Source organism: Triturus cristatus, chromosome 5_2, assembly GCF_964204655.1.
Source record: "Triturus cristatus chromosome 5_2, aTriCri1.1, whole genome shotgun sequence".
NCBI classification, from domain to species: domain Eukaryota; kingdom Metazoa; phylum Chordata; class Amphibia; order Caudata; family Salamandridae; genus Triturus; species Triturus cristatus.
In genome coordinates this window covers 764,462,324-764,488,075 of record NC_140588.1, presented here as the reverse complement: position 1 = coordinate 764,488,075, position 25,752 = coordinate 764,462,324, and the positions used below count along the sequence as shown (strand labels likewise).

General features: G+C 43.5%; 1 protein-coding gene across 3 annotated transcripts in view; it reads left to right on the top strand.

The window, feature by feature from the left end:
• Nucleotides 1-25,752, top strand: part of LOC146829240 (sodium- and chloride-dependent neutral and basic amino acid transporter B(0+)-like) — a 190,977-nt gene that overhangs the window by 66,875 nt on the left and 98,350 nt on the right. For all 3 annotated transcript variants that reach the window (XM_085607867.1, XM_085607869.1, XM_085607868.1), the window contains 3 exons: nt 3,578-3,722; nt 14,348-14,479; nt 20,525-20,695. In XM_085607867.1, coding sequence (XP_085463993.1) covers nt 3,578-3,722; nt 14,348-14,479; nt 20,525-20,695 — 448 coding nt within the window. The remainder of the gene's footprint in view (nt 1-3,577; nt 3,723-14,347; nt 14,480-20,524; nt 20,696-25,752) is intronic.

Below are 25,752 nucleotides of genomic sequence, written 5' to 3'. Positions count from 1 at the left end.
TCCGTGGCGCCCCTCGGAAGCTGCTCCAATGCAGCCTGCCTGCTTGCCCCATGTCACTCACCTCATAGCTCCCACTGCAAGCCTCACCTGCAAGCCACACCCGGTCCAAGAATCACAGGGCCCCTTTCGTGGGGGGAGGGGGGGTTGGAGGGTGAGAGTCATCTGCTTCCACGGGAGAGTGGGTTCACAGCAGCAGCAGTTGCAGAAATTCAATACTCTGTGGCTGGGACCGGCTCAGATGCAAGCCGTGCCGCTCTCTGAAGCTCTCGCACTCACTGCGTACTATGCACAAACCCGAACCGGAAACACTACCGTGATATGAAAGCATCAGAAGCCCCCACACAACAGTTTTTCCAACTACAGCCATTCTGCCTGTGATATCCCTGTAGTGTCTTTCCACTAGGATTTACCAGAGAAACAATGCAGTTCATGTTGCACCAAACCCAGGATAGAAGAAACCAAATAAAACGGTGTGAAAAGGTGAAGGGACGGCCAGTGGTCAGCAAAGAGAAACCAGTGGCAGCAAAGGATGATGAAAATCGGTGTGGAGCATGATTTTGACTTGCAGAGAAAACCATGAGGGAGACACAAGGCAGAATTTGTGGATTCAGAGAAAGTGGGACTTAGAAGGAATAGCAACAGCAGAGGAAGTAATACCTCCCTGCATGTAACACTAACGTATCCCATGTGTGTGGGAAATATGTCTCGTCATTGTGGTGAGCGAGGGAGCTGGAGGAAAAAGTAGCACAATATGTTACTGGGGTTAGAGATTTCGATAATGTCCCTGAAGGGCTCTTAAAAATGACCTGGTACAGAGGAAGTATGTGCAAATGCAAACATCACCTCATGTTGAGAGACTCTTAGGAAGCCCTCAGCACAGAAGAGGAGACATCCCACTCCTGCTAAGTCCCGATTGTTTTTTATATAGCCTTAGTAAACCTGTCATGTGAAGAGACCCAAGCACTGTCTCTCAAACCCACCAGACCAACCACCAGCCACTGTTAGTCTCACTGGAAAATCGCTTAAAGTAATCTTGGAAAAAGAGCCTGCACTGGGAAAAGCCCTGCTGTCATGACTGGTTGGGCAAGGGTCTGTGAGCCAACCCCTGGAACTGAATGGAACCTGGGCTGGTACATATGTTGGTTCTGAAGAGAGAGAAAAAGAGAAAAATCTGGAGATACTGGATGGTTTAAGTAGGGTGCATGTCTTCATGAGAGCAGGGATTTAACCACGATATCCGGTAGGCCTTGTGCAGTCAACAACTTGCCTGACACTGGAGACAGCAATTTGGCTTCTGACACAAATTCTATTAAGAGAAAAAAATAGACATGGCCTAAGTCTTTTGTCTCATTGTCATCAGTTTTAAGTTGCTGATATCTCTTATTAAGCAAACCTAGATGTGTGGTGAACTAATGTATTTCTACAGCTCTGCCAACAGCTGTAGGTTATGTATTTTCCTTCAAAACCTTACCTGTCGAGCACTTTCTCATAGCTCTATTCCTGGTCAAAGGGCTGAGTTCAGCCTTAAACATGTTAAGTGTCCATTTTCTGTAAAACAAGTAGAGAGTTTATTGATGCAGGTCTGAATAAAGACTGACCCAGTGCCAGGACCAAAACTCACACGAACTCTCAACTAACCTCACCCAGCCAACTCTGACTCCCCCACTTCCACCTCTGTCATTCACAGCCATCTTCACCAATGGTAGCAGGGTTCCTTATCCCAACTCTGAGAACTGATCCCAGAAAGCCCAGCATATAGGATTGCCAAACCCCTAATGACCACCCTTCCCACAACCTGTCCCCCATAGCAACCATTCAATTCAATTTGTCGTACACCCCCACTGAAACTCAAGCACTCTCCTCAGCAGATTCATCCTGCATGAAACTACCTATATTAAATCCGGGGCTTGCAAATGTGAAAGCGAGATGATCAAGACCATCAAACAAATCCAACATCAAGGAAAGCTGCACAACTCACTCAGACAATGCCCATTGCCACCTTTACGGCTCTCCACCGTGGCTTTCATCCCTGACTCCAGAACCTAACCACCTCAAGTATCTCCTCCATCCTTGGAACAAATATAAGCCCTAAGTGCTCTACAAATGCCCGATCTTACAAAGCAGAGATGAGTTCTGAACCTCAGAGGAAGACTATGGCCTGTCTTCTGGAAGAGGGGACGTGGTCAAGGACCAGCTGGGATATTCAGGCTTACAGAACCCATCAAGCCCATTTTCCTTGTTCCCTCAGCCTTCACACCCTGTGAACCCCTTGTGAAGCACATGCCACTGCCAAATGACACATCTGGTAGCTACTGGAGTGACACAGGAGGAGGCCCGTGAGAACACAAGCATCATTCTTCACCAGAGACTGGGGCCCACACAAGACAGTCTGGCATGTACTCCTGAATACTAATATTACCTACAGCATGCTCCACAGGGAGTCCCCTGAATATCCCTTGGAATCTGTTGTAAAGTTCAAACTATGTGCTCAACCCTCATTCCTACCCCTCTCTTCTCCCCCCCCACCCCCCCACCCCCCCAAGCTCTACAAGCCCCACGGCGAAGCCACTCCAATCCTCTGAGCCACCCCCTTCAATGCACCCATGCATCCCATCCAGGGGACGCCAACTGCCACCATTGCCCTCCAAAAATGAATTCTAAATCAAGCAATGGCCTGTTCATCAAAGTGAATCTCCCAGAGTATGACAGCTCAAACTGCAAGGTCCAGGAATAGCTTTGTTACATCAAACATCCTTTATTTATGAATGTGTTGAATACTTATACCATGTTAACCATTCACATTTTCTAATCTTACCCTGTCCTTGCATGATTAGGTTTGCAGATTCATGCCTTTTACCATCACTCCCTGTCGATTTAACATGCCTCATTTATGATGCAGTGTTTCACGTGATGTCTTTTAGGACTTAGCATTGTGCATATAGATTAGCCAATAACCGGTAAGTTACCTAAAATGAAGTGTTTGCTATGAAACTTAAAAGTGCTGAATTAACGTGTCTTATACAAAGACAGGAACCAGTAGTGGTCACTGACACATTAGGAACCATGAGGGGAAAACAGCTGGAAGCGGCCTCCAAGACCATTCAAAATGTTATCCGGTTAATGGCACCCTGCTTCACTTCCTTACCCATGAACTGTCCTATGAAGCAGTACTAGAGGGGTTAAGGAAGAGGCTAAGGGGAGTCAATAGAAAATATAAAGCAGGTCTAAAGTTCAGCCCCCCCATCCCTGCCATCAATAGAGCCCCTTCCACCCTAATGGCACCACAGCAAATATACAGCGTGTCATCTGAGATTCTCACCTCCCTTGGCTCCCTGCAAAGAAAGATCAAAGTGAGAATGATTGACTGCCCCCTCTTGAAAGATCACCACAGTCCATGTGGGTGCCTAATGTTTACTGTTGACCCCTGCAGAAGGATTGGGGGCACATATAACTCCAAATTCACTTTCCTGTTTTTGAAGAATGCATCAGTTATTACTCAGCTGAACTATCAAAATAATTGATTAACATTCTGTTTTATAATACTCTTCTGCAATAACTTTATGATTGTATTTTTTAGAAGTCACACGAGGGCAGCAAGGGTGAGAGCACAGACCGTTGGAACTGGTCTAGTAAAACGGAATATCTCCTGTCTATGGTTGGTTATGCTGTTGGATTGGGCAATGTCTGGAGATTCCCCTACCTAACGTTCCAAAATGGAGGAGGTACCGTATTAATTCATCAGACGTTATTTCTAATCAGCTTCTGATTAAAAAGAACTTATTTGAAGAATGAATTTGCACATGTTGTACTTTGGAGGCTTAGTAGTTTAGTAAAACAAGTGTGTGGAATGCTTCAATTCATCTCAGCCACTGGTACTTTCTCTGGTCCACTTTCCAGGGCAATGTTTTGCCAAGCCATTTGACTCCGGCAGGAATCAACCTTACTTTATCAGCCACGGTTGTTTTTACACAATTTGTCCAAGATCACATCCTTTGGTGCAGCGGGGAAAGAGGGAAGTTTATGATGGCCAGCCCATGGTGCCTCATTTCCATAAGGGCACGGCAGATGCGAGCTTTGACAACCAGTCCATATTTTCTCTCATGGGTTTTGAGTCGCCTGGAAAAAAAACTCACATGCCACTTGAATGAAACCTATTTGGCTGACCATTATCAAGTAATAAGGGTAGACGTGCCAAGCTGTGCACAAGGGCACACGGTAGTGTAACAACGAAGTGAGACAGTCTGTAATTCAGTCAGACAGTTTGTGTAACCATGCTTTGCTTCTGAAAACATACTTACTCATGATTGAAAGCTGTAGGCAAGGTACACTTCATCGAGCCTTCGTTCAGAGTGTATTGTGTTTAAGAAAAATGTCCTAGTAAGCATGACGGAAAGTTTCAGTTCTATTAAGGACATAGAGGAGAGGATTATGCTGTAACTTTCTTTATTCCTCCTTCCAGCAGGCGTTAACTTTTAACTACTATCAGTCCCATGGTTCTTCAGTGAGGTCATGCACTGTCCACCGAAAGGCGTGTGCTTCCTGTGTCAACTCCTCTTTCTTGACTGCGATCACCGACTCCTTGCATCTCGTCATTCATTCTTGGAACCTTCCTGACCTGGAATAGATCAACACACCAAGACTCTGATCTCTGGACTCTCAAAAGCAAATCCTACTTCACTCTTTGAGCCAATGAAAAACCTCCCAATACGAACAAGACCATACTCTGTACTCCTTAACTACATTGAAGAGCAACTTAAAACATATACTTAAACCATACGGCAGGCTTCCACTGGTACAGGCTTCCACTGGTACACTCCTTAAAAATATTGGGTGGGAAAAGAAAACCCTCAGAGCCCTGGGCGGGAATAATCCTCGCCTCCGTGGCCTTAATAGAATTGAAATTTTCCGTCATGCTTACTAGGAAATGTTTCATTCTGTCAGGACCGGAGGCGAGGATTATGCTCGTTCAAAGATTATCCACCACCAGCGACATCATGTCCACAACTGGTTTAAAGTAGAATCTCTTGAACTTAGTCTGAAGACCAGTCTGCAGCGTTCAAAATCTTCCAACCTGGCCCCCAAGGAGAAGACTTTTGAAGCCATGGCTCCACAGACCGAATGGGCGCCAAATTGCGAGAAGTTTATGCCTGCTTCCTGCATCACTCTTCAGATCCAACAAGCTATAGTTGGTGGTGTAACCGCTTTGAAGGGCTTCCTCAAGGAAATCAACAATTGGCGCGCCCCAGGAAGGTGAGTCTACTCTGTCATACTCTCGTCCTCCTTAAGGCTTCGGACCACACACCGATTGGGGAAATTATCCAAAGCTGGATAGGTTATCATTCTGGAGTCCGACTTAGTCCTGCGGACAATCTGGAATGTAACTCCCTGCGGAGTGAGAACTCGTCCTGAAATGTCCAGTGCCCTAACGTCCGATACTCTTTGGCAAGTAACCAGGTACAGAAGCATCACCAACTTCACTGAAAGCTCTTTACGGAACAGGTACTTATTGGGGGGCCAGGATTGGAACAAATGCAGCACCTTATTAACGTCCCAAAGTGACTAATATCTGGGCTCTGGAGGGAGTGTGAGGCGTATACCCTTCATCAACTTGCAGACCATTGGATGCTCCCCAACCGATTGACCCTGAAACGGTGTATGGCCTCCCGAAATCGCAGACCTGTAGGAAATAACCGTGCGATATGCTATTCCCTGAGCCGCCAGGGACGCCAAGAAGTTCATAACTGCTACCACTTCGCACCCCGTGGGATCTTGATCATTCCGAACACACCAACAGACCTATCTTGACCAAGCTGATCTGTGTCTTTTATTCGTGCTGTCTGCCCACGCTGCTCCCAGCAGCTTTTGAGACTCATTCAAAAGGCCTGAGACTCTCCAGCGATGCCTGAAATCCGCTAGTGGCACTCTCCCTTGCTGGACCAGTGGGTGGGGATTGCCCTGGGGATCCCTCAGAATGAGAGGGTCGTGGGGTAGAAGGATTGGAGAATCCCAGGAAAGTTCCAGAAGAAGTGGAAACCACACTTGAGACTTCCAATAAGGTGTGATCAACACTACCTTCGCCTGTTTGCGGATATGAGTCACGAGTCTCATTATTGCAAACGGGGAAAAGTCATACCCTGCTTCCGCAGACCAATTCTGTACAAAAGCGCCCGTCGGGCTGCAATAGGGTCCGGCTTCCAGCTAAAGAATTTTGGAAGCAGTGATCTAGCTGGGACGCAAAAAGATCCACGGAAAACGGGTCCCACTCATCGTGTAGTTTCCAAAAACTCTGTGGGTGCAGCTGCCACAAACTCATGTCTGACCAACTCCTGGAGCACCAATCTGTCATGACGTTGGAAGCTCCCTGGAGGTATTCCGCCTTCACCGAGATGTTGTGGGAAAAGCAAAACGCGCTGCCAAGATGTTCATCTTCAACAGCACACTGCAGGACACTTTACCTTTCGTCCGGCACTGGATCGCGAAGGAGCCATTCTAGGCAATTGATGTGGAGCTGGCCTTCGTCGGCAGACCACTTTCCTCCTTTAAAGGAGTTCTCCCCCACCTGCAGTGGGCTCCCCAGCCCGACTTGCTGGCGTCCGACTCTATTACCAAGTTATTACAAAGTCTGGATCGCAACGAAGGATGGCTCTGCCGTTCCAGGCCTCCATATGGTCTAACCACCACTTCATCTCCACGTGTACCTCCTCCATAATGGGAACTTGGTCCGAGTATTGAAGAACCTTGCGGAGGTGAGAGGCCTTCATACATTGTAGTGCCCTGTAATGGAGCGGTCCAGGAACGATTGGTGGGTCTTCTTGCTTCATTGATCCAAGCAATCTGGCTATCTGCCTCAGCGAAGTGGAAGAGCAAGCTAACATTCTCCTCAGTTCCCTGTTGATCTTGGTCATCTTCTTCGCTGGAAGACTCGGTGTGCGGGCCACCGAATTTATGGAAAACCCCAAGAAAGTCACCTGTCTGGATGGGGTCATTGGAGGATTTTCGTTATAACAAAACCCAGATTCTGGAGGAGGTTCACTGTTTCCCGCAAACTGTTTGTGAGGCTCTAAGGGCATTGCTCCAAGAGCAAGATGTCGTCCAAGTAGATGAGCCGCTCACCCCTGGCTCTTAGTGTCTCCACCATGGGTTTGAGTACCTTCGTGAAACACCACGGGGCCGAAGAGAGGCCGAATGGAAGAGTTGTGAATTTGTAAACCTGCTTCCTCCATTGAAACTGTAGGAAACGCATGTGTGGGGGAAAAACTGGTACCACTAAGTACGCGTCCTTCAGGTCCTGACAGACCATCCAATCGTTGGGTTGCAGGAGGTCCCGCAGAAGATGGATTCCTTCCATCTTGAAGTGGCGGTATACCAGCCACTGATTGAATTCTTTCAAGTTTATTACCGGTCGCTGCCCTCAGTCTGTCTTGTCGACGAGAAAAATGTTGCTGTGAACCTAGTCGGGATTGGAAGAATTCCTGCTTGCCTGAGTCTATGGCTTTTTTGCCGCCCCTTTGAAGGACTTGCGTGTAAAAACGTCCGGTCGAGCGCCCTCTGCCACGACCTGCCCCGACAAACTCTGGGGTGGAAAACCTTTTTTTCATCAATTACTGAGTCTTCGCTAGGACGTAAACATGTAGACAAATTTTGTCAACTCTTTGATGAATGGGTCTCCAAAATGTCCATCCCTCCGCCTCTGAAGAGACCAGGTCCCCAAGCTTGGGATCCACCTTGAGGAGAAAAGCGCCACCTCTGTGTAGAGAGGGCGCAGTTAGCATTCACCAAAAAACGATTGCACGCTGTGCACAATTGGAAATCGTCTCGGGGGGGGGGGGGGGGGGGTTAAAGGGGTACCTGCCAGTTTGGCCTCCTCCGCCAACTCTAAGATTTTTGTAATTGCCCCAGTTATGTCCAGGCGTTTATCCTGGCAGGATTTCCAGGATCTATCTATCCCCTTCTTTGGGTCCCTCACATACTTCTGCAAAAAGGTGACCATCTTTGGGTCTACCTCCAGTGTGGTTGCGGCTTTGCCTGGAAGGGCAGGGTGAGGGCACTCTGCACGGAGGCAAGCACATACCTCTTTTTCCTGGGGCTTCTGCAGCCATCCTGCAACAAACGCAGAGACCTTTGGGGAGGGGGTTCATTACAAGGATTGTGGGTGCATAAAGTTCTCTGGAACCAACATGTCACTCTTCCGAATCTTTGGGTGTGCCTGAAGGTGACACAATGGGGCGGCAGGGTTTAGAAGGGCCTGCCTCATCAGCGGAGTACCCTGCGGACTCTTCTTCCTCATCCTGCGCAAACTCGGTCTCTTGGGTGGTATCCTGTCCTCCCACCACTGGTCTTGCTAAGAAGGCCCTCTTCCACCTTTTAAATGCACCAACATCCATGTTTGAGGTGCTTTTGCGCTTGTCGGCGCGTTTGGGTCTATCAACCTGGCAAGCATAAGCAAACTGCCTTATGCGACGCTCAAAGGGTCCAGTAGCGTTTGCCACTGCTTGATGGATGCATCAACTGCATCACAAAACTCATCAACGAGGGGCAGCACCTGCAGGGATTTTTCCTCCATGAGTGAGGGAAGCTAAGGCACTAAGCTGTTGGGACAAGGAATATGTTGAAAAAACTAATATATCTATATCGATCTATCAAACCCCTTTTGTCTCACTGTTTCAGGTGCTCTGTCAACAGGCACCTAGTAGGTGCTACTGTAGATCAAGAAAAGTAAGTGAATCGCTGATTAGTTTTGACCGTGCAACTCCGCGCCTCACGGCGTGTATACATACCCGCTATGGTGCAGGCGTCCAGCTGTGAGAGAGTTTTGAATACGGGCCCACACTCCAGTGCGTGTCGGGGCTTCTAGACTCTTCAGGCAGCGCGTCTGGGGAAAAAACGCAGTTTCCTTGACTAAATTCGCCGATTCCCTCCACACAGCGCGGCTGGGATCAACTAGTTGAGCCAGGCGCTTCCCGACGCGCACTGCACTCTTGCTTGGATTCAGGGACCGCGAGCGGAGGTTCCAAGGGTGCTCCCGTGGTCCCGCTATGCTGAAAAAAGACAAACTTATAAAGCGCAAGGAAGAATTCCGTGCTGCGGTGCACACTAGAACATTGTCACAAAATACATTAACCCTACGCATAATGTGCAAAAGTCACGGTCCCTTCACACTCTAAGCGCGAGGGCAGCGTGTACAATCAGCGCTACATTAGAAGCACGCACCATACTGACAATTAACGCATTACAGTTCTGCCTAGGCGCTGTTGAGAAACTCACACCTGGCACAGCCTGGATGTCAAAGTACTGTCCACCCACAATTTCTCCCCGGGGCAGAAGGTAACCACCACTGACTCCTCGAAATGGACAGTAATAATTGTTTTCACGTCAGACAGTCCGTCATTCCACTGAGTCATGGTTGGCTTTTAGTTACCCGAGACTCTGTACACCTTCAGGTAGTTTCCTTAACTCTCTCTATAGCACTATTTCTTCTGACGGGCCACACCTTGCCAGTGCTTATCATGCAAACTCGCCCCGTTTCATGTCTCATGACACCACCAGCATCATCCAGCTTGCCCGCCACGTCCCGCCCTTCTTTTACATTTCTCCATCTTGGCAGTGTTTTAATACTATGCCAGCACGTTCTAAATTCCGCATCGGTTAACCAAATTATTTCTATCAGGCTTGTCCAACCTTTTACGACCCAAATTACGTAATTCGGGTATAAATTACAATTTAGCAAAAATAGCAAAGCACTGTTGTGCAAGGAAAAGGAGACCATGATTATTAAAACAGGTTGTGACTGGTCACCCTGCCTACAAAAATACAACCCAGTGCACAGAGACTATTAGATGGTAAAGGAAAATGCGGTAAGCGAACAGAGATCCGTGGTTGCTTGAATACTTTTGCAGAAAATGATGGTAGCCAAGCTTAATCTCTTGAATGCAAAGAACCAGGATACCAACCTCGGAACAAGGGGCCCTTTTACCTAGCATAACATTGGTTGCACCCAAACGAAATTGTGGTATTCCACAATTTGTCCAAAGTGCTAAAGTTGTGCACACCCTGCTATAGTGTAGTAGACTTTCTCATTTGCCAGAAAAGGAAGGGGGATCTCCAGTCAGTGCCGCTTTGTGTATCGTTCTATAGTGAGCGATCCAGAGGCAGCAGAGGAGGGTCGATGGGCGCTTCTGGACTCCCCATAAGAGTAGGATGGTGTAAGGCCACATATTTGTCCTTAAAGATGCATCTGCATTTATTGGGTCTCTATAAAGGGGCTTTAAACACCATCCTTTAGAGCAGCAATTGACCAAATGCAACAAAGTGAATGAAATTAGTTTTGCATCAGTTGAGGACCCACCTCATCTTAAAATATGTAATAGGGTCAACTGATAGCTTTTAGCCATAGGTCAGTCAGCCGTTTTTCACCTGCTCTTCAAACACTGTACGGCCTTGAGCTTTAGCCATGTTTAAAAAAAACCTCACCGAGAATGCCAATATTTTTTAAGTTGGTGAATACCCCTGCATAAAAATTCAGAAGTTAACACATCACGGGTTAATAAGTAACAAATTACACTGCTCAGTTCACCATGGAACAGCACGAGAGACAGGCTATCTGATTTGCTCAGTATAGTCAAAGAAACTTGTGGTAGAAGAACATTTTCATTTGTTGGGTGACTTCCAACTTCCTGCTCAATCTTCTGCTGACACCACACAATTCAAATCCCTCTCCTGTGCTGTTTGACCAAATCAAACACAAACATTTGTACACGACCTCAAAAGAATTCCTGAGATGATTAGATACCTGACCCACCACTCGACCCCCGGTGACAGCCGACCACTACCAGAAGAGATACCAAGAGCAGATCTTTAAAACTTAGCCTTTGCTCAAATAGTCATCAGCAACAAATAATGGAATGAATAACATGAATCCCCTGCCACTATACTTTTAAACAGTTTATATTTCCCTCTCGTATCTAATATTGCATAAAACATACACCCAAGTCTCCGCTTCAAAACATTCAATGATAACTGCCTAACTTCCCACTTTCACCTTTCAACTCTCCCTAATATAACTGAAGATTGCCTGGAAAAAATAAATGGTCCCTGTAGTCATGAAGTGTTACTGGAAAATCCCGCCTCCGCGTTAATCTTTAATGACGTATACATACACAGATTTTCCCCTAACTGCATGCTTCTGAGTCCTTTCTTTCTTTACTGTTAGATTGTTTGTTTGAAGACTCCAATTGTACTGCAGGGAAAATATAGCCATTCCATATCACATTACAGGTTGGTTAATGTTTGCATTAACTATTTCTTTTCAGTTAACTGTCGATACTTAACTGCGTTCTGAATTATTTTTAACCTGATTCATTTTATTAATTTTCGCTAAGCCAGTCTATAGTCCAGGATATAAGTGACTTCCTTTTACCCAAAAAACCCTTCTGATTTATTGAATTCTTTCAAATATTTTATTTCTGATCATGATCTCATATCATTCTCTCTTTTGGTAACGCTTTGTTCTTTCGTCTTGACTGATGCACGCGTTCATCAACACTGAAATAGGGGGCTTTCAACTCTAATGTAAATCACTCCAACGTTTGTTCTTTTGTGATGCTTTTTTCTGATTACTTTGTTTTTCTGTGCTTGGCTTGTTATCTAATCAAGAATTATATAAAATACCTGTGAGATACAAGCTCTTCCTTTTATTTTTCGAAAGGTTAAAATGAGTTGCACTTCTCTCACGTTTGCTTGTTTACAACCTTATCTGCTCACTTATTATGAGCAGAATCCATATTAACTCGCTCATTATCAGCTGATTCCCAAGACTGCAAGCAACTGGTTGGCAAACCTCTACAAATTCACCTGGGAGACTGAGGGCGGTTTGCAGAGATTGAGGTGGCTTATTTTTGCTCCTGAATTCCTACTATGAATCGTCTAGGAGGCGTTTTTTAAATTTGTAATTAGTTTTCTGAGATTCAGGCCCTTGTAGGGTTGGATGATGGGGGGCGGTGGGGGGGTCGCATCCAGAAAATACTTTTTAAAGAATAATCTTTAATATTTTCCCCTATACTTTCCTATAGGGAGAACTTCGCCCAGATAGTGGAGATCTCCTCCAAATCTGTGTGAAAAGTTACTAGAAGTAACTTTACACTCATAAATTCAGTCTTCGAAGGTCTTTACCCCCGGAACGGAGGGGTGCAGACATGCAAGTCTATACTTGGCTGTAAATCTAAACTCAAATGGTAAATAGCAAACAAATGTAGACACACCCAAGCGTGATTGTGTGTGTGTGTGTGTGTGTGTATGTATATATGTATGTGTATATATAGATTATATATCTGTGTGTGTGTATAGATAAATACAATTGCATGTTCTGTGAATCAGACCCAATGTGTGAACTCATTCCATCTTCACTGTTAAATTCTGCAAACATCAGCATGGGCATAACCCAATATTTATTGAGTTGAACCTTCAAAACGTGAATATTTTGCACATTACCAGATCTTTTCTTCTAATATAATATTTCAGCACACATTTAAAAAATGTACTAACCCAACACTGCCGAGTGCTAAAACACCGTAAACTTCATAGTTGGTTTTATCACACGCATCCACACACACTTCTCAACACATCATAATGTGTGAAACTATCATTCCAACACACTATGGGGCTTATTTACAAGCCCCTTGCGCCGCGGGTCTGTCACTTTTTGTGACTCGCCAGTGGTGCATTTTGCTGCCCCATATTTACAAGGATATGAAAAGCCACCCCGCATGGTTTTTCCTGTCCTTGTAAATACTGCCCCTTTACACGCAGCACTTTGCGTGAAAGGGACGTTCCATGGGTGTTGCTGTGGGTGTTCCAACGCAAAACCCATGGAACTTGACATTCCCAGATGTACGAGAAATCGTAAACCTGGCAATGCATCTGAATGCTACGCCTCCCCAGGGCAGGTGTAGGTAGGCGCAACGAGGAGAAATGTTCATTTCTCCTAGTTTTTTTCCTCTATGTGGGATTCTGCAGTACACATGGATAGTGGAAATCACCTCTCGTTATTGTTTTTGTGAGGAAGGTGTCCCTTCTTGCACAAAAACTATCATCCCCGTGACGCAGGCACTCTTGCACCATGGTGCAAGGGTGCCTGCATCGGCACATGGCAGCTAATTGTGTGCCAGCACAGGGGAGAGCAAAGGGATCCGTCATATCGTTGTAGATACGACGCATCCCTTTGCTTTGGAATTAACTTGGCGTAGCCAAATTGCTTGTGGCACTGCCAGGGCCGGACTGGCCGTAGCGGGCACCGGGAAATCACCCGGTGTGCCGCACGGGTGGGGGGCCAGTTTTGGGCCCCTGGGGGCCGTTTTTGTTAGAGCCGTTTTTGCAGCATAGCTGCATAATCGGCCCTGTAACAAAATTGGCCGAAAACCGGCCCTGGCAAAGAGCTTGGCGGCACCCCCAAGCCCCGGGGGCCGGCCGAGCACTTTGCCAGGGCCGGTTTTGGTTCTCAGTCCGGCCCTGGGCACTGCGCTGTGTTAATTCTTGTAAATAAGGCCCTATGTTTTTAACACATCTCTGAGCCTCCTGCACTTCAACCACACACTTGCAGCCTTGAACTAAGGCACTCTGAAGAGGTGCCAGCAGCCCCAGGCATGTCAGTGCTTGTTGGCTGTGTCAGATGTAAAGCGATAATCTTCAGTATAATCTGAGTGTGTATCAGGACACGTTACTAAATTAATTTAATCAAACTGTGAACATTGTGAACGCTGAATTTTTCATACGTTTTAAGAGAAGTTGATGCGTATTGTTAAGGCTGTAAACTGAAGCAAACGTGTAGTGAAATAAACATTTTCAAAATGCTGGACCATTAACAGGCAAAAACGTTATATTGCATAGGTCACATAGAATCTCATGTTGACATCATCTAAGGATGCATTTACCTAGTCTGCATACTATTACAGATCAATCTTTTCCGGAATATACAGTGGACAAGTTCTTCCAAGACAGAAGCACGATCGAAGTGGATGAATTCATTCTCAAATCAGATGGGCAGAGTCGTAATTAATATATTCTTTAACTACCCCATTACTCTGTTGAATTAGCGCATTAGTGTCCACACTTACGTTCTCCCAGTGTATATTTTCCGTAATCCAAATAAAGATTGAATTCTGAGATTTAAAAACATTCCTCTGTTTTATGAAAAAATGATTTGTGACTATGTATTTCAGTATCCGCAATCACATGCAAGCGAGCCTTGCCTCTAACATGCCTGGGAAAGAGGACCGCTGTGCATTAATTTCGTTTACGATATTAGTTAATGTGCTGCCAAGTTGTTTTCTTACTCTGATTTTGTATTTTTCAGGTGCATTTCTCATTCCATACGCAGTCATGCTGGCTCTTGCTGGACTCCCCTTATTTTTCTTGGAATGTTCCTTGGGACAGTTTGCCAGTTTAGGGCCTGTTTCCGTGTGGAAAATGCTTCCAGCATTTGAAGGTGAGTATTTTTGTCGTTTTTGTTTTCTGGCACTGGATTAACCAAGATGATAAAGTAATCCAGGTTGGCACTGAAACTATTAAACTGTGGTGAAGGAAGATGTCATAACAAGAGACCTGGTTTCATCAGCGGCTCATCGAGTTTAGATGAAAAAATTAATATGTGAAGGACTGACTTACTGAGTGCACACCTATAAACCAAATGCTGTCTTTGACTGTGTTACTGAAGTTTATAAAAATCCAGTCCACACATCTTTCGCAGATTGACAGCAAATATCAGCACAATTGCAAATAATGGACACTATAAACTCAACTTTGGTTGTGTAACTTTAAAACTGGCATGGAAATAAAAAAAGTTACATGTTATCAGAAGGGCTTTATCGCGAAATGCGCGCCCTTTTCATTAAAAAATCAAATGTCCAAATAGTCAGCAGCTGTCACTATAGCCCCTGAAGCATCCTTGCAGTACTCAGAGTAGTGTCCTGTAGTCCTGCCTGGGTTTGTTTTTCTAATTATAAATAGTCGGTTACTACTGATATCCCAAACACTATTCGACATCTGTAGGGTCAGAGTTAACATTTTGCCGATGTACTGAGGAGACAGACTGGAAAACATGGTGGCCATGGGCTTACATTGGTTATTTTGTCATGGTGTCTTTTAGCAGACAGAAGGCCCTGGGATGGTGGGGACTTCCTCTCCAAGTATCTATATGTTGATTAACTTAAGAGTTTTCTGTTAGCTTTATACTCTGGAGCTTCTTGTCTACTAACAGAAATTAGATGTTATGTCATATGTCGTCTTGATATTTTTAATATTCATCATCATCATTTGATCTTTATTTCGACATTTTTTCAGTCATAAAAGATTACAGTTAAAACGGTTAAATGTGTAAAACCACAAGAGATAAAATAAACATTTCATAAAATCGGATTAACAAGCAGGGTATGCAATCATGATATACAATCACCCCTGGGTGCCGCTGTGATGAGAGAACATCTCTTGGACCACATAGCTAGCAGGAACTTTGAGAGTGCGAAAACTATGTGCGGTGAAGTCAGTTTTAAGAACTCTCATTGCAACAAAACATTTATCAAAGCCCATGTTCCTGCACAAGGGTACCAACCAGTACTTTCTGGCTTTTCTGTAGGCAGCGCAAAAAAAGAGCATGTGTAGTTCATCCTCCTTAATCGCACCACATCCAGGGCAAGAGTTGCTCGTTGGTGCAGACCACTTACTTGTGAATGCCCTTCATGGTAGTGTTGCGAATCTCCATTGGCTGTATAACTTCCTAGCTCCAACTGGGTAAATGAAATTCAAAAACTCCTCGAAAGCATACGAGTGTTAAGTGTTAAAGTTGTTGTCAGAGGGCCAGCTTTGGAGTCATGCAACCATATGTTTTGTTTGCAGTCCATGAAGGACTTTGCAAGCGTTTTGCATGAAACCCCCCTGCATGCCTGTTCTGGCTCATACCAGAGGTCCGATAGTACCATTTTCCCCAGTTCCTTTTTCACAAATGCAAGCCAGAGGATTTTCGCTGCACTACCATGGTTCAACACATCCTTTAATTCAAGCCTATAATTGCACAATTCTGGAGTTATCCATAGCCTGCGCCAAAACCTAAGAGGTTTCAGAGCTACCTCATCCGGGATAAAACTCAGTCCTAAGTCCAATCTCAGCGGAAGGAGGGGTGTACTTTGGGGGAGTGCAAGTAGCTGCCTCATAAACTTGTTCTCTACATTAAGAATTTCGGGCCTACAGGTGTACCCCCAGAGTTTCCCACCATAAAGAGCCGATGCCCTCGCCTTCACTTTGTAAATATCCAGTGCGGGGCTCCCTGGCTTGATTGTAGATGTATTAGACCTTTTGAGGATACTGCCCACTAATTGGGAGAGTTTAAGTTGTGATTTCGCCTGTTGGGGGCCCCAGGAAAGATTTTCGTTGATCGTTACCCCTAGATATTGAAAAGTCTGTACCCTCTCCAGTCTAACCGAACCCAGAATCGGTGTTGGGCGGGTCGATGCCGGGGGGCTGAAAATCATAAATTTAGTCTTATCAGCATTGATTTCCAGTCCGCGGCATCGGCAAAAGTCTGTAAAGCCGTCCACTCGTTGGATCCCCATAGGGGACTTGGAGAGCAGGAGGGTGTCGTCGGCAAACATTATCACCGGCACCCTCCTGCCTGCCAATCTGGGTGCATCGTTATTGGGAACCGCGTCCAGATGCGATATAACGCCATTCACATAGAGGCAGAACAGGGTTGGTGCCAAAACGCACCCCTGCCTGACCCCCTCCCCCTCCCCCCCCTGGAAACCGGGACGACACCACCCCCTCCCTCCCACAACTGTTTTGTGCATGTAGCCTAATCAGCACCGTCGGTATTGCGTTGGGAACTCCCATTTCCAAAAGCACCGCCCACAGTTTGGCCCTGGGTACTAAATCGAACACGGACCGGAGGTCCACAAAGACCATGTAGAGGCTGCCACCCTCTAGAGTTACCGTCATCCAGAATAACATCATAAGACGGAAAATCTGGTCCATGGTCGATGTGTTCTCCTATATCCGGCCTGATAAGGACTGAGGAGATCGTACTCCTCGATCCACTCCTGTAAGCGGTCCAAGATTAGACGGGAGAAGATGTTTTGGGGAACGTCAATGAGGCTAATAGGCCTGTAGTTGGTTGGAAGCCGAGGAGAGCCCTTCTTGAAGATTGGGACAATCTCTGCTCCCAGCCAAGTACCAGGTACCTTCATACCTCGCAGAATTGCGTTGAAAAGGGCACATAGGTAAGGGGCCCAGATCGGCGGATGATCCCTAAATAAATCACCGGGGAGTCTATCTAAGCCAGGAGCCTTACCCATGGCCAACTTCCCTATGGCAGTGTAGACCTCCTCCACTGTACACTCATGGTCATCTTGTACCCCCAAGCTAGGTGTGTGTGCCAGTGGACTTTCTAGACCTGTGACTGCCGCATATAAGGTCTTGAAATGGAGCTCCCAGACCCCCGCCTCCATATTGGGTTCTAATGCAGATCTAGGCTCTCCTGACCCCGTGCTAACTATTGCCCAAAATCTGCGTGCATCTCTCGTCCATATGTCTTGATATTTTTATTATTCACTTATCAGATCATGACGCATCATTTCATTACTTTCGTGTCATGTTTTGCAATGCTTACTTACAGAGAATTGTACTGTTAAACATGTCTTTTGAATTCCCTCATTGGTTGATTGTAGCTGGTCTGTTGGGACAGATCACTTTTAATGATACGTACAGCGTTCAATATAGCTGTAATATAACCTAGCGATTTGCAATACCTAAAATACCTGCCTTCAACCTGTAGGTCCTACAAACAAAGCCTAGGGGGCTGTATCATGGTGGGCTTTGCTGTTGCAGCGCAGTCAAGAGCTTCTATTTTTGCACCTGGCGTGTGTAAAGTGAATTCCTTTAACCCAATATTTCTTTGAGTGGTTTTATTTTCAGATAGTACAGCTCAAATACTGAACAGGGTTTGCCTCTTTCTGATAGAAATCTTGATATCCTAAGTGGGTTTGTGTGATGAGTGTCTAGGATTTAAAATGTTTTCTGTTGGTGAGAAGCTCTAGCTGAAGATAGAGGGGAATGTGGAGGGTTGTCCATTCTCTTTCCACATTTGGGGTTTAGGACTTTTTTGCGTCAGGGTGGTGTTATGATGGACTTTGTTTTAGGTAGGCGACAGGCGGCTATGAATCTCTCCTCTCTGCTGCTGTCTTATCCAGGCAGTCACCCCTCCTAACTAATATGTCCCCATGTGTTGCTATGATTCATCCCTTAGACACATCTTCCAGGCACAGAGCCCTTGTCTAATAATGCAGCAAGCTAAACCATAACAATGTTTCTTTTTTTTTTTTTTTTACTTGTAGAGCTTTACATTTGCAGTGTTCTGTATTTTGATTGGCTCAGTGTCGGTTGATATCTATCCAGGAAATTCGTATACAGGACCTGAAACAAATCTCATTACAGTTCCACCTCCGATATTGCGCCGTCTTATTCCTGAAACGGCTGCCAGTGAATAGTATAGGATTGTCATGAAGACCTAGTGTGCTAGAATACTTCTGAGAGATATGATCCTGAAGAGGACTGCTTTAGAATCATTCACTTCCCTGTGCACTAGGCTGCATGTATTCATGAACAATGTGTTCTTTGTTGCTACAGCATCTCAAAATCAAGTAGGTTTTCATTCTGTTTCAAAACAGTTGCTTCCTTTTTACAGGTGAGGGATGAGGTTGCAGTCACAAGTACCTGATTATTTTTTGTTTAATGAAGTGTTTATCACTCTGTTGGGGCTCACATGATAGTGTTAAGATGTATGTGAATGAATCGCAAACTGAGAAACCACACTGGTGAAAACCAAATCATGGAAAACCAAATTTACGGAAATAAAAATCAATCACAAATGAAAGGAAAATTTTAAAGGAAAGATAACTTTAAGGAATCACCCTAAATCACACTCTTTGGTGAATATTGGGGGTAGTGAGGGTTTTTTTTGTTCAAAAATGGGTGCTGTTCAGGGACGATGAGATTTTATTTTTTTGAGTTTTGGGGTCAGGGGTGGCTGGGGTTTAAGGCTGGTAAGGGTATTTCAGAAATCGGGTATAAGTGGAGTTTAGGGCTGGTGAATGTTTTTAAGATTCAGTGATGTGTAGAGTTTTGGAGTGGGGAATGGTTTTTAGTGTTTAGGAATGGGTGGAATTTAAATGTAGAAAGTGTTTTTAGACTTCAGGAATGTGGGAATTTAGGGGTGGTGAGGGCTTTAGGGGTCGGTAATGGGATTTTTCAGGCAGTGGTGAGTTTGGAGAGGTGTGGTGCAGTGGCCAGGGCAGCTGACTTCGGAGCACAGGGTTCACGGTTTGATCCCCGGCTACGGTGGCAGCTCCGCCCCATGTGACTCTGGGCAATAGCTCACTTAAGTTCCACAACGGCCCCCAGCGCCTTGAGACCCGTAAGGGTGAGTAGTTTGCGCTTTACAAATTCGGATTTATTATTCTTATTTGTTTCTTAGGGTTCAGGGATGAGTGGTGTTTTGAGGTGATGTTGGATTTTTGGGGATCAGGGATGGGTGGGGTTTAGCATAGGTTTATTTTTAGCGTTCAGAAATGGGTGGAGGTTAGTGGTATTGAGAGGGGTTTAGGTTAAGAGATGGGTAGAGTTTAGCAGTGTAAAGGGCTGTCGGGTTCAGAAATGGTTGGAGTTTAGGTGTCAGATGGGTGTAGTTTATGCGTGGGGAGACCTTTTTAGGGAGCAGAGATGAATGCTTCTCGGTGCGGCGAGTGTTCAGTGAATTAAAAATATCCAAAGTAATTGCTTGACAGGTAAAAGATATTGATTTGAAATTTCCCCTGACATAAATGACTAAAAAAAAATCCTTTGGCTAATAAGTTTCTGATAGTAAGACCTCAGTCCTTTCTTCTACACTTTAAAAATAGGTATGCAGAAGTAAATTTTGAAGAAGGGCTTTCTATGAATTGGCTTCTATTAAATGGTAAATGCCATTCATCCTGAAAACGTCTATTAAACCGTCTAGATGACCTGGTTTATTAGTAATGGTATTCCATTAAATTGTTTTTCTAAAATCACATAATGTGGCAAGATGCAAACTTGAAGCTATGTACTTATAGCATTTCCAAACTAGGAACCTCTTTAGTCGTTGACAACCAGAGTAAATACTATGTGCATATTTTCACATAGGTAGTAGCACACATAGTTGATTCTGTACTGGAAATTTTAAAAGTACCACCACATCAGCTAAAACACAGTTGAAAGTATTTCAAAGAGCACTTTAACAGCGACACGGAACCACTGAAAACAAAGTCTGGGCTTTTGTTTGCTAGGAATTATTTTGAATATATGTGGTTATGAACTTAAATATTATGTCTATTTTGTCAGTGATTCTACCATACAGCAAAGTATTTTACTGTATGATTAAGTAAACCTGCCTGAAACCTTGACAGTTAACTTATTTTGCCCTCCACCTTGTTGTAACTTTGTTCCTTCTTTGTGTTTTTCTTTGCAGGTGTGGGAGTGACGATGGTCCTTATTTCAGCTCTAGTGACTATTTATTATAATGTCATAATCGCCTACAGTCTTTATTATATCTTTGCCTCGTTCACCAGTGTACTTCCGTGGTCTGACTGCTCTATGTGGGAAGGTCTGAACGATACCATATGCAGTAAAACACCCAAAGGTAGGTTTGTCATTTTGACATTGTCTTGTTTTTCTATGACTTATATTTTCTGTGTTGTAGCTTTAGTAAACTAAATGATTGATATATATTAGAGCAATATCGTATCTTTTTTTTCAAATTACATTTGGTGTAATTTAAGAAGGAAGCTGAATAGAATTCTATGTAAGACATTTTTGGAATTGGAATGTATTTGCGGCCCTGTTCATGAAGAAAACTGTAATTCTGCACCCACAGATTTATATTGACGTGCAGCTGCAGACTTGCTACTTTTTGGAATTCACCAACTCCTTGAAGTATTTGTAAGGAAAGATGCACCTGACTCGGGTTTCCATGCAGATTCCACGGGAAATCGTTGCATTTCTTATGTGATAATCCATTCCCTCTCCATGGGGTTCTCTTTGGTGAACACCTCTGCACAGAAGGCATGGATTTCCCTCTGCAAATGCATATTTTTGGTTTCTTTGTTATTTTTTCCTATGATGAAACCCCTTCCATGACAACCCATCAAATTTGGGGGTAATCTGATCTGCTTCCCATCTTTGGAGGGGAGTTGCACCAGTCCTTTCCTGGAGTAAATCTCTGACCTTTCTCAGGATGGAAAAAATGGATCGAAATTTGGGAATGGCAAAAAACTTCGATGTAAGTGGGCTTTATCAAACTTTCAAGGCAAGCTATGTCTTGAAATACCGGCTGGCCACTAGTGGGATTTATGATTGTGTAAATCTCCGCTCATGGTGAATATTTCTGCCCCTGCAAAATGGCTTGTGCCTACTGGAAATTCTTATGTGAATTCCTAGCAGTTGTAGAAAAGTAAAATTTGGTTGTAACCTTCAGGATACCGCCAATTTACCTTTCTGCATTGGGCCCTTAGTGTCTAAATTGAATCCTTCTCCTGGCACTAGTAACCCCTGACCCTTCATTCAGATCCAGCTCTCCCCAAATCACCAGTTTTAAAAATAAAATAAGTAAAAGTACTGGAAAAATTGCTTTTTTTTTTTTTAAGTATTGGGACCCCTACAGCAGGCAGAACTGTTTTGCCCACAGCACCTAAAATCTTTACACTGTTTATGCATTGAAGCAATTTTTTGATTCATAGGTTATGCTGAAGTCCATTATAATGTGTCCATGCATTGTGTTGGGGGTTTGTGTAGCTTTGCCTTGCACGCCATGTAACTGTGAATGTTTGTTAATTTCTTGTTTTATGTATATGCACAAGCTTGTTAAGTAACATTTTTATTTTTTAAAGTCTTAATCTTAAAAATTCTAGCACTTTACATTTGTTTTTGTTTTTTTGAAAGAGCACCCCCTGTGTAATGGCTTCACAATCCCAAGCACAGAGAGATTAAACAGTGCTAGCCCCATAACTCCCTTTATAACTTTGTAAACAGTAGAAAAAATAATTCACCCATATGGTGCTTCCTGCCTGTAATCTGTTTTTTTCTTCGGAGTCTTATTTTGCTTTCCAGCTAGGTTCATGCTATTAGGTCTCATACATACATTTATACTAAAATAATTAACATGTTTAACTGTGTTTGTGTTATTCGCGAAGCTGTCAGTGCATGGAAGTTCTGTAAGGATACAAAGCAAGTTGGTATTCAGCAGTCTTTTGAATTTCATATAGATGGATTTTAGAATGAGGTATAGCAGGAAGGGAGCTCCAGAGAAAGAATGTTGCAAATCCGTGGATCTGCATTCAAAATTCATGTAATAGGCATGAAAAATCGTGCTAGATTTAGGAGACTGTCCTTAGGCTTCTTGTAAGGAGTTAATGTGTCAGCACTCTGGTAATGTTGTAGGACAACTTGCCATGGATATTTTTTTTTTTTTTTAAGGTCAGAAAAATTTTATTGGGAGAAAATGCTCAAATGTTACAAAATAAGACCAAAATAAGAAAAAGGTAACAAACAAAAGCATATATCAGGTTAAGTAATGGCAATAACATAAGCTATAATAGGAGACATCAAAAATTGAGAATAATGATAAGCAAAGACTGGCAATTGGTATAAAATAAGGCATGAAAAAGGGAAATGAGATATACATTACAAGCATAAGAAAAGTTAAAAAAGAAAGAGAAAGTAGTATGTTTAACAAAGAACAGGAAGTCATGGAGGTTTAAGGACTTCTTGCTGTAACGGGGGTAAGGACAGGGGTACGAGCATTAAGTAAAAAAAAACTAACTGGACTCCATAGTTCTCTTCATTTTAAAGCTAAGGTTAAGGGATAAACAAAAGTTGTGTCTAGTCTGTGATTGTAACAAACAGCATACCACCAAGCTTTATAAGATAATTTGGTATAATCCTTCCAATTTTTAGTTATTTGCTGAAATGCTACTGCTAGTAGCAAGTCAATTATTCTAACGTTACAGGTGCAATGATCCCAAATAGGAGAGACTCTCTAAAAAATGTGAGAAAAAGAAAAGGGATGAGTGGAAGAAAAAATCTTATTAATTTGAGACCAAACCTGCGTCCATAAACTAAGAATAAGGTGACAGCTGAAAAGCATATGAAAAAGATCTGCACATGGTAAGGAGCAGGACCAACACTTGTCAGAGGCATTTGAGAAGTGATTGCTGAGGGTGAGTGGTGAAAACAATAAACGATTATAAATAAATAGTGTTTGAGTAGTGTTGGCAGCCCTGGAGGATCTACGAATCTTCAACCACAACTTGTCCCATAAATCAATGGGCCAAGAGGTTGCAAGATCTTTTTCCCAATCTTTCTCTATCGTGGTTTTAATGCGGGGGGAGGATATAGTGTGAAGAAAAGCGTATATCTTGGAAGCTTTGGAGTGCTTAAGAAGTAAAGAATTCAACGAGGGTGCATCAGAGGGCGTGTGAGTTGATGAAGGAGGAACAGCAAGATGAGCATCGTAGGCCTGTTGTAGCGCGTGTGTCAATGGCTAGTATTTGGCTCAAAGTAAGAGGCAGATTGAAAGAAGTGGCAGCTAAATCAAAGGTAATGATCTGAGTATGGTGAAACAATTGGCGCACCCAAATAAGGCCACGCGTTCTCCAGGATTTCCAAAAGATTGGTCTATTGTTAATTAAAATAGACGTGTTATGCCAAATAGGTTGATCAAAAAAGGATGAAACAGGCAAACAAGGAAAAATTTGGGAGGTATATTTAAGAATAGGAGTTGATAAAGACTGAGGTCTACGAGAAAACATAAGATATTCTTTGAAGGAAAAGGGGGAAATGAGAGAATTTTCCAAGGTTAACCAAAGGAGAGGATAATGAGGAATCTTCAATCCAGTGAGATTTGATGTAAAAGAAAAGATTTGTGATATAAGGAAAAGTTTGGAAAGTTCACCCCACCCTATCTTTTAGAGCGCATTAGCTTAAACAAAGACATACAAGATTTTTTATGTCCCCACAGAAAGGAAGATAGAATAGAGTTAATTTTCTTGAAATATTTCAAGGGGATAGCAAGTGGTATGTTGGATATTGTGAATAAAACCATGGGAGAGCATCATCTTGATTGTGTCTAATCTTCCACACCACGACAAATGGAGAGGATGCCATTTATTAGTGAGAGGGGTTAGCTTTTGTACGCAATCATCCATACACTTAGTGATTGTACCCGAAAGAGAGGAGTGAAAATTGAGGCCCAAATATTTGATAGAATTGGGGCTCCAAGTAAAACCTGAAGTAGAAAAGTCATCCTTGAAAGTCACTTTAGTGAGTGGTAAGATTTCGCACTTATCTTTATTTAGTTTATAGCCCGATACTTGAGCAAAAGAATGAACTTCGTCTAAAAATGCTGGAAAGGAGGTATCTGGTTGGGAGAAGAATAATAAAACCATCAGCATAAGCTGCCATTTTAATGTCAGAATTATGAAAGTTAAAACCATGTATATTATCATTCTGACGCATTCGTAAAAGGAAAGGTTCTAAAGCAAGATTAAACAGAAAAGGTGAAAGTGGGCAACCCTGTCTAACCCTTCTCCCCAGTGAAAAATAGGAAGACAAGCCCCCATTTGCCGAAATTGCTGCTCTAGGACGACAATAAAGGAGGGAAATCAGTGAGGAAATTTTCGGACCAAAACCAAACCACTTCAGAGTTTTAAACAGATAAGGCCATTCAACCCGATCAAAAGCTTTTTCCGCATCCAAAGCTATGGCTGCGAGAGAGTGAGAATAGTGTGAGGTCTTGGAAAGGATATCAAAAAATAATCTAGTATTATCCGACAACAGTCTACCTTTAATAAAGCCGGTCTGTTTTTTCCCCAAAAGCTCAGGCAGTAAAGATTCTAAACGCAAAGCTAATGCTTTGGAAAAAATCTTATAATCAATATTTACTAGAGAAATAGGGCGATAATTTTTACAATACTGTGGATCTTTGCCCGGTTTCGGGATAATACAAATAAGTGCATCAGAAAAGGAGACAGAAGCGGAACCAGTTTGAAGAAAGGTAGAGATAAGCAAATGTAATTTGGGGACAAGCAATTTTGAAAAACATGAAAAGAATTCAACAGAAAAGCCGTCCGGCCACGGAGCTTTCTCATGTGTGAGAGTATGAAGAGCCTGGAGGAGATCCCTATGTGTAAGATCGAATTCTAAAGAAGAAAGGTCCGGTGGAGTATCAAAAGGAGAAGAGACGTTTGACAGAAATTGGGAGGTGGACTGTTCAGACGAAGATGGTTCAGAGGAATACAATGTTTCATAGAAATGTAAGAATTCTTGTAAGATGTCTTCGCTTTTGTGTTTCAGTGACCCGTCAAGACCGTAAATAGATTCAATGTTGACTTTGTTTTGTTTCACCTTTAAATAATTAGCCAACAATTTTCCAGCCTTATTCTGCCCACCATAGAACTTGCCGCTAGATTTTAAGAGCAAATTGGAGGCATTAAATGTGGAATCTTTGTTAAATTGGAGTTTGGCAGAAATTAGGTCATTAAAGCAATCTTTTGATTTAGACGAATAGTATAAGTGTTCTAGTTGTTTAATTTTGGAAAGTAGAGCATTGGTGGCTTGTTGGGCTTTTTTTCGCTTACGAGAAACGTAATTAATGATATTCTCTGGCTGATGCTTTGAAGGCATCCCAGATTACAGGGAATG